This window comes from Plodia interpunctella, chromosome 10 (genome assembly GCF_027563975.2).
Source record: "Plodia interpunctella isolate USDA-ARS_2022_Savannah chromosome 10, ilPloInte3.2, whole genome shotgun sequence".
Classification (NCBI taxonomy): Eukaryota; Metazoa; Arthropoda; class Insecta; order Lepidoptera; family Pyralidae; genus Plodia; species Plodia interpunctella.
Window position 1 is genome coordinate 4,317,282 of NC_071303.1, and position 17,187 is coordinate 4,334,468.

At 38.5% G+C, this 17,187-nt stretch overlaps 1 protein-coding gene across 2 annotated transcripts in view; it reads right to left on the reverse strand.

The window, feature by feature from the left end:
• Positions 1-2,600: 2,600 nt before the first annotated feature.
• zfh2 (Zn finger homeodomain 2) overlaps positions 2,601-17,187 on the reverse strand; it is a 120,115-nt gene continuing 105,528 nt past the window's right edge. Inside the window, exon 5 of one of the 2 annotated variants that reach the window (XM_053750564.1) lies at positions 2,601-5,822. In XM_053750564.1, the coding sequence (XP_053606539.1) occupies positions 5,209-5,822 (614 nt within the window). In that variant the 3' untranslated portion in view covers positions 2,601-5,208. The remainder of the gene's footprint in view (positions 5,823-17,187) is intronic. The other variant, XM_053750565.2, reaches the window with a different exon arrangement.

The window sequence follows — 17,187 nt, forward strand, 5'->3', positions numbered from 1 at the left end:
GGAGCTACACAGATATATTTTAAAGGAACTGACTTAAAAGAAAGGAAACCTAATTCAAATTAAATTTATTTTCTATTAACTGGCTTTTTACATCTAAACTGTGCCGAATCTTCACAATATTAAGGTCTTTTTTTCATACGACCCCAGGCTTCGCTGCGTCACAACCCCGAAGGAACACGTGAAAATGAGAGAGTATTTATAGTATATAGATAATTTTGATTTGTGTGCTACATTAATAAAAGGAGGTACTTATAATGTGACGGGTAAAGGGCGGTTAGTCGGATATGGGCGGTTTTATGTACATCTTTTTTTATCTGAAAGTAGCATTGCTTTCATTACAAAAGTATACGTAACTAAATATCAAGCATACCCGTGAAACGCAGCAAATATCATTAAAGTTGCCTACTTACAATAAAAGAATAAAGTATAATTTTTGATTTCCCACAGCTCTCGAGCAATAACAATGAATATCGTATCCCGGAAGCATTATCTCAATTCCGCTAGAACAATATCAACATTGTAATAACTCTTGCCGAAATTCTTCTATGCAACTATGTCTCATATATGTAAAATAATGCGGGCGATATATCCTTAACCTCCCGGGGAGAGGGGTGAACGGGTGGGTACCCTCGCGACTTATTCCGATATAATCAATAACTTAGTGAGATCCCCTTTGCATCCTACGGTGTGACAGTTCTCCAATCGAAGGGTTTTTATTTTTTTGTTCAAATACGGTCTGATTAGAGATGGAGCTTTGAAGTTCGATGTTACGCGAATGGCTTCGTTTGTGTATTTCGGTAATAAGTGTTTGCCGTTTGATTTGTTTTGCCGTATGGTGACTTTAGTTTAGGGTGAAATTGCGTGTTCGCTGTTACATAGACATGTAACGTTATTGTGCATTATATAATATACTAACTGTGCCCTAAATTTATCCTAAGTGTCATTTTAAGCGTTATAACAAATTTTATCCGTCCAGAATAATCCGCCTTGCATAATTGAGTAAAAACCATACTCTGTGAGTGTTCAGTTACACATTGAACGTATCATATTTACCTCTATATTAATAAATACATACCTAATAAAATTAATTGTGCGTAGCCACATAAAAACTTTCTAAAGTTGTGTTTAGTTAGTACATTGTTTGGATAACTTAACCTCAAAAATATTTTTTATAAATAATTAGATACTTTTTTCAAAACATACTCCATAAAGCATAAATCGATAAATATAAAAATAACAATAACTAATGAAATAAAATCATCATCGCGCAAGTGTATCTATTGCCTTATATTTTTGGGTGAGATTAGTTTAGATTTTCGGATTATAATGCTATTATGAGGCTATTCAATACAGCCAAGTAGCAACAAGGTAGGTGCGTGACGGCTGGCCAGCGTCTCGTGGGAATCGAACCCGGACCCTGATTAGTTCAGCTAGCTACTTCATGTTTAGTTAACAGCACGTCAAACTATTCAAAATCATTGCAAAATCGCCTCTTATACTATCACATAGAGTTCCATGGTGACCATCGGTTACCTGACTGGCGGTGGATGTACTTATATATATATACGCATACTCTAACAACGATTTTTGCCTTTATAGTTTTACTTACTTCTTTATTGAGTGTGTGGGACATTGGTAGATATCACACAACTCACCAATACGTGTTTGTTTCTTGTGGTAGGTACCTCCTGGCGTTGACCGAGTTTTACTCCTATTTTCATTCTGTTTCAACTCTGTTGAAAGTCTGTTTTCTCGTACAAGTCTTTTTATGTAAACAATACAATACCGTGTCTTTTTATGATTTCACGGCAATATAAATTAAAATAGACTTTTTATGAATTCACTTTCGTGGCTAAGAAACGATATACTTTAGACTGTATTCGTTTAAACTAATATTTGATTTATAAAAATAAATAAACAATACTGTGAATATTGTTTGCATGTTAGGACTCGTAAGAAAAAACGGAGTGTAAACCTATATGTACATTACATAGAGGTTCCTATATCACGTCTGTGTTTTCATGTCACTGAACGTAGGTATATTGATTTTATTTAGGAATGAACTTGGGTAATCTGACAATCCAGTTCCATTCGGGGCCCAAATTACTATTGTAAACTATTGTAGCATTGTCACGTGGATTTAGCTTCCTGGTTACCAGCTTATTAAGTTAATATATGTTTTGTTGTTTCGATAACATAAAAATTAAAAGTAAATCTTGAGTTTTATTAACAATATGGGATTCATAGTAGTGTCTGAAACTTTAAATTTATTTAATTTTTAACAAAAAAGTAGTAGGTAGCTTTGAATATTTCAAAAATAAAAATAACTATAAGTAATCTTATTATATCCATTAAAATCTTTGACTAAAACAATTGAAAAATATTATATGTATCGTATCGTAGTAGCGCTACGAATCCCTTTGAATTGAATTAGATAACTAATGCTTTTCAAATTTAAAAAAGAAATTGCAATAATTATAACTACAAAATAGTAACACTATATAAATAAAAGGTTAAAATAATTTCCAGTAAGGAAATGATTAAGAAATTAATGATATTTCATAATTATGAATAACTATGAAAAATGAAACTCCAGTGTCTGATAAACTAACTTTGAGTTTATTTTACCATTTACACTTGACAATGTATTCGTAATCTGTTGCTGGCTACGGAGGTCGTAGGCGCAGCCGCGTAGTGCCCGCTACGACATGAACTAAACGCTACGAAATCTGCTACGACGCTCAATGAAACATGTAGTATCGTCAGAGAAAACGCCGATCACTCGTAAATGTTACTCGTACGATTTTCCGCTTTACAGCCCGCGAAGGGCACTTTTTCCGATCGGTATTTCCTTTAACAGTAAATAAAATAAGATGCTAAAATAATATTCGATACAATCAAATCATCTCAATTCGTATAACATTTTGTTACAGCTTTAAATAGTAGGAACCGGTACATTTCACTAGTAAGAAATTTAAAATAATTTTTAGTATTACAATACAGTTATTAGGAACTATGATAGTGAGTGCTACCTATATTGTAAATTATATTTCGTAACACGCTTAGATCTAGGTACAAAGAAAATTAATGAATACATAATTTTTAGCGAATAACAAAATTAAAATTAAAGTACAGCGAGGATTTACAAATAATAAAAGTAAACAAAGCTTAGAGGAATAAACAAACAACATGCCCGTGGCGGCACCTCTGGTAGCAGATACAACAGACTAGTCCGAATAAATCTTAAATATTAAAATTTGTATTCGGAAAGTATAGTGAAACTCTAGATGCGATAATATTGAAATATACATAGGAACCATGATTCGATCCGCGTCCTTGCGGGCGCGGACACAACATCGCACTACCGACACGTCCACCTACACTAACGCAAACACGTCCGTCCGTCAGACCGGCCGGACCGATACATACATAGTAAACATCAAAATAATTGTGTTGTAAAACGCGCGCCTTCGCGTAGGAACATTGCAGTGCCCGATGCCTCCCTCCTGTGTAAATAAATTTGGCTGTCAAATTTTAATTTTATCAAGTGAAAAATACAGCTTCGATGGTAATAGAAAAAATAAATAATGACAAAGTTCTATCATACGATCATATTTTTCATGAAACATCGCACCACCGACTCTATCTCGATCTAGTATTAGTTCCAGTGATGGCATCGCATCCAATCTACATTTGAGTAAAGTATTCCTCAAAGTATTCCTCAAGTATGCATCAAATGTTGAAAACTTATATCCAATAAAAGCTAGATGTAACACAAGCCGAGCCCCCGAGAGCACGGGAGAGAGGCGTCGCGCGCGGGCTCATTGCACACACATATACTAATAACAAATACCCCCGGCTACCGGCGGAATAAAACATTGCACTTTATAAAAAAATCAAACTCAATTTTGTAGTAGGTTTCACTCGTAGATAAAATATTGTAATACACTCCGCTAGATAAAATGTAAATATGTAAAATGTTTTAAATAACGTGATCTGTGCCATCGAAAATATAAGGGACTTCACGCACACGACAAAGTAATGAATATACATGCAAGTGGCAAACGCGAGCGCACGCACCGCCGCCTCGCATGTACCTCCATGCCTTTCGACTCACTTACGCCACTACTAATAATCATTACAATATCAATAAAAATTCAAGAATCACACTTAGTTCCAAAATAAACTCACTTGTATGCGAGGTAGGCTGAGCGCTGGCGCGCAGCCCGAGTTTCGAGTTCGTTCGTTTTGGAAAAGTTTGCTACGATAATAATTATTATAATTAACTGTTACCAATAAGCCTACGCGGCGTCGTCGAGCCCACGGGTGGCTCTGCGGGTAGTACCGAGCGGTACTCTGTGTACCGTGCAGCATTCTGTGTACCGTGTAATACTCTGTTTGTGTACCGTGAGGCATGAGGCTGAGCGGCGTTAGGCGCCGTCACGTGCGTCGCTTTCGTCGAAAGACAACTGATCAAGTTAGCTCGCCCCGAGTTGATGTAGGACATGGCACGCCGCTGCGAGCGGTGGGACCCGCGAGGAGACGACCGCTCTACTGTCTAACATACATACCTAACTTCGCTTCATGTTTAAAAAAATCATATACGTATATCACTATATATATCTTCATACATTTACGATGCATCAGGAACTTCTTACGAGAACGTATCTATGCCTAAAATTAGAACGATTATATGTATGTATTACATAGCTTTAAACAATAATTAAATCGTAATTATCAATATCGATAATATTATATGCCATAAAGATAGGAACTTGCTTTCCTGGGAGTTGATGGTAAATTATTTTTGTGCGCCGGAGTGGCCGCGTTCGACTGTCGCAACGATAAACGTATATAATAAAACCTGTCTAACGTATGATATGAAGTGCTGGTGCGACGCGGCCGCTCCGACGCCCGCCGCCGCCGCCTCCCAGTGTGCGGCGCGCGGCGCGGGAGCCCCGGCAGGAACACGCTCGACGCCTAAGCGGAGCTGACATTACAAAAACGAGACAACAACGGTCCGCTCCCAATTAACCTACACTTACATACTACAAGCTTTAAATGTATAACTAGGAAAGTGCCGCTTCCGCGACGACATTCATCAACGAAAAGAAGCGTTAAGAGCTAATAGTGAACTGCTGCGTTGTCGGACAACGGAGAGAGCGAGGGGCTCTAATAGTAGTAACTATACATTTCGTCAGTTTAGGATTAGTGGCCGGCGCTGGCTAGCGGCATCTCGCCAGGGGGCGGAAAGCGCGGCCCGGGCGCGCAGAAGTTGGCGTTGGGGTCCTTGGGTGAGGCGGACTCCTGCGCAGCGCGCGCTGCCAGCAGCGTGATCTGGTTCACCACGTCCTCCATCTCGTGCGTTAGTGGCTCCGGTGGTGCGGGCGCGGGAGGTGGAGGGGCCGCGTTCCGTAAGTGGGCCTCGGTGTCTGCGTGACGGCGGAACTCCAAGGCGGTACGGAACCGCTCGCCGGGACACACGCGGCACTCCAACGCGGGTTGGACGACGCGGATGACCCCGCGCGCCGCTTCCCTACCCGCATAGCACGACCGGGCCTGGTGCGCTTGTAAAGGAGCAGGCGCAGGGAATGCCACTTTACAGTGCTTGCAGACGTAGCATAAGTCAAAGTCGAGCTCACGAGAGCCAGGCGGGGGCTCGGTGGCCGGCGGCGGCAAACGCAGGGTGGACGCGCCTGGGTCGGCGGCGATGTGGCGGATCTGTTCCAGCGTGGTCGCCGGCAGCTGAAGCACGCTGGCACCGTTGCCAGTCTCCACTATGAGGCCTTGTGGTTGCGGCTGGAGAGGATTGGGTACTCCACCTGAAACAAAAGAGATATTTAAATTAGCCACCTATTCACGAAACACTATTTAAAAGTACGCGTAACATAAATTAGTCAGTCCTACATCTTGCACCAATATTTTGATAAAACAATGGATAAGGGTTAGAAATAAAAATTCACAGACATGGTGAGCAAACAAGTGCAGTATACGCGTCCGACACTCCAAACGGTGTAAAGGGGTTAATCCACTTACGGCGAGGGTCGATCGGCCGTGAACCGACCTTTGAAAGACGTTATGACACGTTTTTCAACTTCGTCCTTGGATTTAAATAAGCTTGGGTTTTTAAAATAGAATACAGAAACAGTCTGTGTGTCTGATTGAATTTAACATTTATCTCCTTAGATATCGAAGCTTGCAATAAATTTATTCCATTGGATTTGAAGATATTTTTTTGATTCTTGAAATATTGATGATGTTGATTGATAATGGCCTCAAAATTCAACAAAATTTAAAGTGTTTAGATAACATATCTTTCGGAGTTGATTATGAGATAAATATTCAGTTGTCTGACACAAATAAAATTATTTTATTGGACAGACTATATGCATGTTAAGTTCAGGAGGTAGATCAAATTTACCGGGCTGTCATTCGTGCTCATTACCTCAGCCGAGAGATAAAAACGAGCGAATAATCTCAGTCAATCTCGAGCGTCCCAAATTGGGTGTTCCATTGTTCCACAATAGCTTAGCACCAGATAAGTGGTGTTTACCTTAGCCAGGCGATTGTACATGCGTGATGCGTTTCTAACGAGACCCAACCGCCTCTGTAATTGATTCGGACGCTGCTTTATGCGCCTTATATTCACGAATGCATAATACATACGGCTCGACTGCGCTTATATCAAAAACACTGATGGTATAGAACTAACGTTTCGTACAAGAGTAGTTTAAACATTCAGGCATTACTTTGTAGAAACTGTTGTAAACTTCTTTGTAAGGTGGGAGAAGTTTTAATACAACGTGCATGATTTAAATATGAAGACATTATGAGAATCACATAAAAGTTTTAGAACAAAGTGATATAAGCTTATAGAGCATTTGCCGCAATAATAAAATCAACGAAATGTGCATTAGCAATAGAAAGTAGAGTTATTTTTGAAATGTCCTTATAGTTGTTGGATCCTATGCCTGAATTTATGTGGAGAGCCTACATATTGAATTATTATGTGTGTTAATATTATTTTATCTTTGGTGAGATCAAAATAAGCGAAAACGTAGTAATTTTCGTTTACTTCTGTACACTCATTGATATGGTCCTATATCGAGAGTGGTCGTATCGCTTCAAACAGGGGCTTAGCAAAACTGAAAGAATAATGAAGTTGGCTGGCATTATAGATTACGTTTATTTGCAAACACTTTTGTTAAAAGTCCACGTAGGGTCAACGCTTGAACATTTTATTTTATGCAGAGATTTATGTTACTCGTTATGTGTAAGTAACATTGTCGTAACTACATATATTTAATGTAAGACTTAAACTTGGAATATGAAACTTAAACTCTAACGTTCTCAATACGGTTTAGGACGTAGACACAGAGTACCGAATAAGAATGTTGAACTATGTTCACCTTTTGCGAGTCAAGGGTAATAATATATCAGTCTCAATCACCGGTGTGATATAAGCCACCATTTACATACACCAAAGTTACAATGTAGACTTTCTCGTCCATATTTGGGCATGCACCATCATTAGTGGAGACACGCGTATGCGCAGGGTTCATTATGGGCCACACGACCTTCTAATCAAACCAATTGTTGTGATTGAAAGCGGCCACGTTTTGCACGATATCTATGCTCAGGTATCTACTGGTAAGGTATGCCAAGACCCTTACTCGCCCGTGTAAGAATATTTTAAGTTAAGTAGTTTTAGATCATCTTTTCTATTCAAGACGAGCTAGAAATGGTCTTTAGTAACCACATGTTTACACTTGTGAAATAAAACAGCATTAAATACATCTTGGCCAAGGACTTTTAAAAAATGTATGTACAATTTTATAACCTCTTAAAGTGAATAGAGTTTACTATTTGTATATTTATTAAGCACTTAGCGTAAAATAAAATTGAAACTGACTTTATCTAAAACTTTAGACAGCCAGCTAAAAGGACGGAAACCGGAACATTAAATTTCCCCCTGTTGTCACGAACTGTTGATAAAAATTAATTACCAATTCAGATTTCAAATGCCTAATCACGCTATCTATGCATGTGTAATTGAAAACCATAAAGTTATCGGCTGCAGTGGCATAAAGCCGACCGGCGACGCCTCGGCCCTGACGTTAATTCGCAACCCTTTCTGCCAATTAGTTTCAAAATAGCCACACTATTGTACGGCACACGACTGCATGTAGCACGTAACACACAAAACCTTGAAGTTCAATTTTAGACTCTCTCCGCTTCAGATACAGGTGTTTTTTCAGGGGCATCAACACGCGTGGGTTGCCCACTTCGTACGGTGGCCAGGTTAAAGTCAAAGGGCTTCTTAATCCGGACTTGTAGGTCGTTACGCGTTATTATAACGCGGACGGAGTCGGCTATTTCTTCGCTCATTTACATCTCATTAAGGTTGCTATTATTGGACTAGAGGGCGTATTGTGCGCACTTTTGTTTAAGGCTTTAAGTTTTTCGTCTTTTTATTGATCTCCTTTATTTATCCCGAAATCTCCTAATCCCATGTTTTATGTTTATTTGTTGAAAATGCTAATTTGTTATGCAAATGTAATCCTTTATTTTATTTCTTTACGTTTATGCCCATCTTAAATCAATTAAAATTGATGGCTTGGTCAGTTTCTTTCGTTTGTTGTACACTAGATTTAGTTTTGCATATCTGTGTTAACGTCTGTCACTGTCAAACTGATCTGAATTTTCTTCCCATGATTTAGTACGAGCACGTTGAGCAAATAATCAACATAGGATCTTTTTCTAATTTATCGTGTTCATTATGCAGAATTTCTTGGAAGTTAATCACGTTATCCACGTATATTATGCAATCATATGAATATAAACATTGTGAAGATTCAAGGTTTTAGTGTTAATTACAATTGAAACACGAGTCTACTGGAAGTGATTATATTTGAAATACATATCAAGTAATCTATAATATAATTTTCATGTACATACATGTATGTTATTCATGAATAAATAACAGAAAACCTTCTTTGGTTCTTGCTCGAAACTTTCAATATATTATGTAGCTCTTTTATATTATTCTGTCTTGCGAGTAATGGTTTTATTTTATTTGTAATTATATTGTATTCCATAGCATTCTCTCGTACACTATATAGCCTTCAAAATGTACGCATGATATGCATTCACGTGCAATTATAAGTAAAATATAAATTAGTACAGAAATCGAACAAAACAATCAATTAGATTCAGGGTAGCTCTTGCATCGTTTATTAGAGGCATCAATTACAAGCAGCCTTATTCGGAGGCCAGTTAGAGTCGATGGAGCGATACCGCCCGTCCCCGCTGATCGATGGTAATTAAACTAGATCACATCGCCTGACCTTCTTCAGGTGCTTATTTAGGCTCTGGGAAAGCAACTGAGGATATATCAGCCTATATTGTAACATCTTGAAAGTTTTATTTATAAGAGACTATAGTTTCGCATAATTATGAAATTTTTAATTTAAATTTATTGAAACATGGTGTATGATGAATTTAAATTTATTGAACAATGATGTGAGATTACATAGCAACCACACATCGTTCATATCTATACAATTATACATCATTGATTTTGAGTTTTATTTTGAGAGAGAAATATTAAATTTAAATTTACAATACGGGTTCAAGGATTTTATAACGCGCAAATAATAACAGTCTTACACAAGCTGAGTTAAACAATTATTACGATGATAGTTAAGAGTGTAAGACATTCCTGATGTGACCTCACAAAGGAGACATTGTGGGTCTAGAGGGAAGTCGTTAGTAGGTTGCGTGTGTTTAATACGCCACTGTTGGACTAACTAGGATATTTATTTATTCCTGACACTTATGGTGAACAAGATTTGGGTGTGTCGAAAATTTTGTGAAATTAGTAGAACCATCTAGAGATTCTCAATAGTAATTTTATAAGAGAACTTAAAATATTTTCGCTTACTCATTGAGTGGGTTTTGTTTGAGTTGGTTGATCGTTTGTCTTAAAATTGGAATTTCTATGTTATTCGAGATAATTTTATATAAAACATGCATTTAAAAAAATCATTGAAGAAATATTTATTTATTTAATTACATAGTAATAATGTTTTCGAAATCAATGCTTTTATCGCAGAAATCGTTATAAAAATTTCAATACCGCTCAATCATGCAAATTCCACACAAATATAGTCTAGTAGTATTGGGTAAAAATAACTAAATTCTTGTTTTATACGCTGACCGTACAAAGGTAACGGTGGATACAATAGTAATGAGTTTATTAGGCCATTCCCAAAGTTTGATCGGCGATTTGACGCCGCGGCCGAGGGCTCGCGTGTTTCAGCCCCATTACCTCAAGTGTATCTTATATTATGAGTATTTTTATTAGTTTTACCCGGTACCTGGGGCGAATTGCAGAAGACAGAGGGTTAAATAATGCTTAGTCGTAGATACAGTAACATAAATTTAATCGTTTGTTTTTATATGACAGATTCATTGCATTTTGATGTTACAACTGAGATTTTATTTGTTTACAAAACAAGAACATAAATCTTTAATAAGAATCTGTAAATTAGAAGTATTAATCTTTAAGAGACTTTAAAAAAATTGTTTTTTTTTAAGCCTCTTAAAGATTAATTGGCCAGTTGGCCATAATGACATCAAGTCGTTCACGTTATCTAATATGGAGAATTCTGTAAATTCTAGTACCGTCCAAAAGAGGAGAATTTCCATACAATTTCTATCTCCGCTTCAATCTGTTTCCCTGGTACATTATCGAGTATTCTGCGAACGTCCGCTCCTGAGTGGACGGGTGGGATTGGACAGGGTTGCGACAGTCAGACGTATGTCCGTCTCATTTCTGTCCTCCTGGTTTAGCAAATAGCCTAACCTAAGATCCTGCGCTCGTTAAGGAAGTACTCCACAGATTTGATGAGATGCAACTTTTGTTGGCTTATTTTCATTATGAAGATATAAAATGGGAACTTATGGATGTAGATTTGATTTAAGAAGTGCTTTTGATTGTTTGAGTTTGGAGAGTGTGAACGACAAACATGTGAAGACCGGTATTAGGTTACAGGCATAGGTACTAGCAGCCCGCCCCGACTTCGCTCGGGTAAAAACTGAATTAAAAAGTAGCAAGACGAAACCTTCAGGAGTGATCTGAAGGTTTCGTCTTACTCTGTGCCAAATTTAATCAATATCGGCCCAGTAGTTTTTGAGTTAATTCATTACAAACAAAAATACAAATCTTTTCTCTTTATAATGGTATGGATTACTTTCAAATACTGATTACCGAAAATACTTACGCATTGAGCGTTGCTTGTAAATGTATGACAATGACTTAGTTCAAAACTTTATACAAAGGACTGATGATAATATTATTTATAAACAAATTAAAGCATTTTGATCTGTTTTCAATAACCATAGACAATAACTGAGGATCGGAGCTAACACGTTGTAAGTAGCCCTAAGAAACCCTAGGTGTCGGCAAGCTAACAAAGTACGCGAATCCGCTTTGTCGGTACTTATCATAGTAATCGAGTTACAGACGTCTTTCCAGCTGAGCGACAAATGCAGCAACTAGCGCGGCGCGTGACAATGCATTTGCTTGTGGCCTATGTTGCATCCACGTCGTAATACACACACAAATACCTAAATAAACGTGTCGTGCAGCGTTTTGTCACCCACTTAAGACGCCGGGTTACATAGCCTGCGGCTAACATCATACTTCCAAGTGTTACATGTGTACGTAACAATAATAATAAAAATAGATTCCAAGGGATAACATTTATAACAGTTTGAGGTTGAACTCAGTCACACAAGACCAGAAATGAGGCAAAATCGTAAAAGGAAACTTATCCATAATTCTGTGAATTAAATATATGTAGGTGCCTTCCAAATTAATTGTATGATAAATTATGTCTACTCTAGCAGTTTTAGTTTAGAGCATTTATAATCAGGTAGCAATTTAATGCTAAGAATTAAATTTTTCTAATTCACCTCAGCTGGCCTCCATCAATTTTAACGTTTTTTCAGTTAGAGATCCAAAACTAACAATTCAGTGCAAGTATTTTTTTACTGTTACAAAGTGTCACAGTCGGAAGACGGTAATCACCCTGGGGCGGCCATCATCAATCAGGAGTCGTGCTCAACCTACTGATTGTTTTGAGGGCCCTGCTACAGTCACAAGTGTCCATCTCATTTGTTCAGATTTTAACCCCCGACCACAGAAGAAGAATTATAAGTTTATCGTGTCTGTTATCTATATGTATGTCCATGGCATTGTACGGCTGCACGTATCGCTGCACCGAACTGATTTTGATATTTTTTTTTATTTGAAAGAGAATTCAATCGAGAGTTTTCTTAAAATGTTTGGTAAATGTTTGACCGTTTTGAAACCTCTGCTCTTTTGTTTGCACCTCCTAAGTTGCGGGTTTTTAAATTATTTTTATCATCTAAAGAGTAATAGTATGGGCATATATTGACGTATAATCATGTGTATTTCAAGCTTAGCTCCCCATTGAATTATATTTTGATTAAGATTCGTTATTAATTATTAATATTCTCTTCAGTTTGAATACCTTGAGATTTGAAACTACACTTAGCGGATTTTGTTTTGAATGAAGTTTCATTATTGTGTTCATAAATTATGATACAACTTCATAATAGGAATGGCGTCTGTATCTTGCTATCCTATCTATACTTCTGAGGAAATTCAAGCGAGATTATAAATAACGAAAAGCGAACCGGACTACCAGTCAGGATTAAAATTTCAGAAGAAAATCGCAGTTAAGATATAAGAGGTCATAAAGAATTCTAACGAGATGCAAAAACACATTTTCACTCCCGCGGCAATTCTAACGGCCATTAACCAATAATTTCATCGAATTTGAGATCCATCAGCAGCGAGCGGCTGCGGCCTCCATCTCCTCCCCGCGGAAATCTCACCGCATTCAAATATTTAATTACTTTAGCTCTCGATCGTTTATAAATTCTGGCGGGAGTGCTATCATAAAACGCGCTAATGCCTCATAATTAAAATATTCTCAACAAGCCGTGGCGTAATGGCACCTCCGGCGACGGTCTCCTCCGACGGAAAAAAACGCATAAAAAATTACATTCACCCCAGAGGACTCACCCCTTGTGTCGGGAAAATCGATTAAAAAGAGGAGTCGCGGGGAGGAGGCAGAGGGGCGCGGGGAGGGAGTTTAATATGTACGAAAAAATGCACGACGCCGCGGGAGCGAGGGAGACGAGTGGGCTCGAGTTCCTTCAATTTTTATAATTACGTTCATACGTGAGTGCGGCCACGAAGACGCTCCGCTACACGCCGCATGCCACGCCACACTACACCACGCCGCGCCACCTTGATTACTTATTTAGAATAGTTTCCATCCCGCCAAGCTCTCACTTGGGATTACTTTTAAATTTTTAAACAATGTTATGGAACCAAATTGAATTCAAAGTTCCCTAAACAACTCCACGTTACTTTGTTTTTGCTCCTTGAGATTATTTGAAGACTTTAACAACGACGCTCTTGGAGAATAAGTCGTATTATAACTTTTTCGTTTCCACGACAAGATCAATTTCCATCAGTAAGAGAGCTCCAAACTTTTCCACACACACAGCAATCAAGTAAGAAGGAGGCAATAAGAACGGGATAACCGACTGGAGGACGTTATCTCAGGAGACGGTTTGCAAATGAGCGGGCGGCGCACACACGCTCACACACCCACACATACGCTAATCTCGCGTCCACACATGCGTACATACATTTTATAAATAGATATCGCTTTTTTTATCCGAGTACAAGAATAGGGGGCTGCCACCCTGAGAAGGTGGGGGCCCTGCGGGGGACGTGTTGGATTTCAGATTGCTACGAACTGCAAAAATGAGGGATGAAAGAAATATAGCTTAAAACGCAGATATTTCCCGACGTCTTAAGGTGGAGGGGGGCGAGGGCGGAAGGGAGTGTGTGGAACAAAGTAGAGTGGCGATATTGAACCAAAATGAAATGGTAAACGAACCGTGCGCGTCCGATCTAATGCGAATTTATAATTTGGACATTGCCCCGGACGGCACTCTTTGAACTCGGGAGGGAGGGTTACGAAGGTGAATTTACAAAGAGTGGCGGATGTGATTTATAAATAGGGGAGTAGCGGTGTGCGTTGACCATTCATTTCTGTTAGAGGTTTTTTTCCATTAAGCCTTGGGGATCTTTAATAAGACGCGGTTTGGGCCGTGAGTTTAGGCGTATCCTCATTGCAAGTTAACGCGTATGTCCGCCGACCTAATTGTCGTCGTCGCGTCTAATCGGGATATGCGACACGCGATAATTGCGACAGATTACTGAAGCAGTCTTCGTAGATACATACCTCTCAAAGACACGATCAAAATTTTCCTCATGATGATTGAAATATGACGACATGATAAAACAACAAACTGAGAATACCTAATTAAAAAACGAAAAATTCAAAGTATTATGTTAGTTGTATAATCTATTTATTATGTGGATTTACCTTACATTTAATAAGAAGTTTACTATTCCCCGGTTTTGTTTCCTGTTTTTTAGTGAATTTGTATTTTCAAGCTCAAAACAATTTCCTGATAACCCTAATGTCAATGATTTCCCAAAATAAAATAATGCCTTGTCTGTATGCTTCTATGGTCTCCGAGTTTATTACCTCTGTTAAGTGCGACAATTGCAAGTCTTGCTAATTCGTTAATGAGCCATGTAGGTGTAGCGCGGGCGAAATAAACGTTCAGCACTAAGTACATACATTACGGACGAATAAAAAGTTTATAGCCGGCCATATGATGCAACCCCTGCCTACGCAACGAGACGTCGAACGGTAGATTAGAGACGTGACGTCACCATTTACACTGAAAAGGAACAAAACTGCGCTATCTAAGCGGGAAAGTGAAAATTGCGTACGTGAACTGGAAGAAAAAATATTAAAAATTAATCAAGGCAGAGCGCGGGGAGGGAGCACATGTGTCGACAAAAAAGCTTCTCCCTCGACCGGCACGTGCGAAGAGCCGTTACGGCCCCGTTCTGCCGTCGAGTTAAAAGTTCCTTCGGACAAACAGAGGATTTGTCACAATTACGCCGGGCTGGTGCGTCCCTACTTGATTAAAACCTAAATCACGTGACGTGTTTACAGCCGCGCCGGAGGTGTTTTCAATTTGCCGTCTGCTAGAATCGCCATTGGCGTTCCGGACACGTTCTGACGCACCTATCTGGGGGCCGGCCAGCGTTTTGAATTTGTTACGAATTAAATTATTGAAGACCTAATCGGCCACTGACTCCCTCCGGACGCCCCGCCGACCGACACCACCATCTACAAAAGTCACGTCTGTTAATTATTTCTAAATGTCGTGCCCAAATCCGTGCTAGATTCCGCCGCTTCAGCGTTTCGGCACGGTAACATTTCGCCCATAAAAAAACAACGTGAAAAGGCGAGATTAACATTTGAATTAATCGGGAGATTAAACATAATGAAAGAAAATCTCATTACGGGGCGTATAATGGCGGTGAGAAATATCACCGAGTCGAGCGGAGAGGGAAAGGAAGGCCCGTAAAAGAAAAGGCGCGCGAAGAAAATTAAAAGGTCGAAAGAAATTAAAAAATGTTAAAAAAATGTAATCGACGCCGCGGAGATAGCGGGGAAAGCGGACTACTGCAAGTAGGGGTGAGGGGTGCGGGGTAAGAGTTTCTCAATTAAACAGCGGATACGGAAAGTGTCGGTGTAATTAGATTCTCTCTCATCTTAAATCACGCCGGCCGCTGACACCGACTTGTTTAATTTGTAATCGAGACTTGTTAGCCGCCATCTTTTTTTAATTTAATTTTCTCGTTTTCCCGACGATTTTCTCGTAGGCAGCTTGATTGAAAGTGAATTAAAGAATGATTACTTCTCGATTTCACAAAGTAAATTGCATATCGAGTTTTATTAACAAATAGCTTGCCGCTTGGCCTGCGTGATTTCTCACTGAAACAATACCTTTTTCTCGAGCTGGAAGGTACTTCTAATATCCTTCTCCGTACTCTTGACTTTGTGGCAAATAAGTATAAAGATTGATTGAATAGATAAAGCGTGAAGAGTTAGCAAACAAACAGTTTCACATTTATTAGCTGGGACAACTACTGTTACGTGTGTCTTATATTTATTATTGAATATGATAATAAGATGCCATTATTATAAAACATTACCATGGTGATCTAAAAACATTACAGGTGATCTAAATTAATATTTAGATCACCTGTAATAACGTCGTACTGCGAAAACACTTGCCCGAACTCTGTCAGTAGGTGACCTAAAATTTTCGCCTTATACTGTCGATATGAAGAATGGATGAAGAAAATAAAAATGCTCAATATTTTCCTGCTCTTTTACCACAAAAGTTGCTACGTCTTTCTGTCTTTAACTGATGAAAAGTAGATTTATCATAATAAGTTTTATATATTACCATTATTACAGATAGTAATAGAGTCAACATTAACTACCTAAGTCCTAAAGTTAAAATTCTAAAGTAACAGATTGAGCCTTCAAGTCGGTATACGACCTAAAATTTTCATCTTAGGGTTAAGCCTGTATGACCCGTGAAAAATTATGATAAATAAATAAATATTTAGGCCATATACTAATGTTGGCCATTAAATGTAGGAAGATGACCTGAATAGACCCATTCGTCCTCTAGTTAGGCAAGCGGTATCGCGTGACTGATTTCTTCCTCACTCCTGTCGTAATTATAATTATGTGCCGGATTCGGGACCGGATAGTGGGATAATGTGCTAGTTCTGGAGGTACTGTCTCAATTGAGTATTGTACTAATACATACTAATAACAATGTTGGTAATATGGTACGGCCACGGGTAAACTAGCAAATCACGCAAGAAACATTGGCTATGCCGTTTGCCATATTTGGCAGAAAGGACAAACGTAAGAAGTGATATAGCTGCAACACAGAAAACGTTCATGATAGGGAAAAATGGAAATTATTTAGAAAACAATATTTTTATTTAATATATCAACATTTTAAACTAGTCGTTATGATCAAAAAACTATAATGCATGTGCAACGAATGTAAAAAAGTTTTGTATAAATATCATCTAAAAAAAATTCTTCCATAATTTTAAAACCAAATTACCAGCTTTAAACAACTTAAATCGGATGGGCGTCCCCCAACACGACCCTAACACCAAAG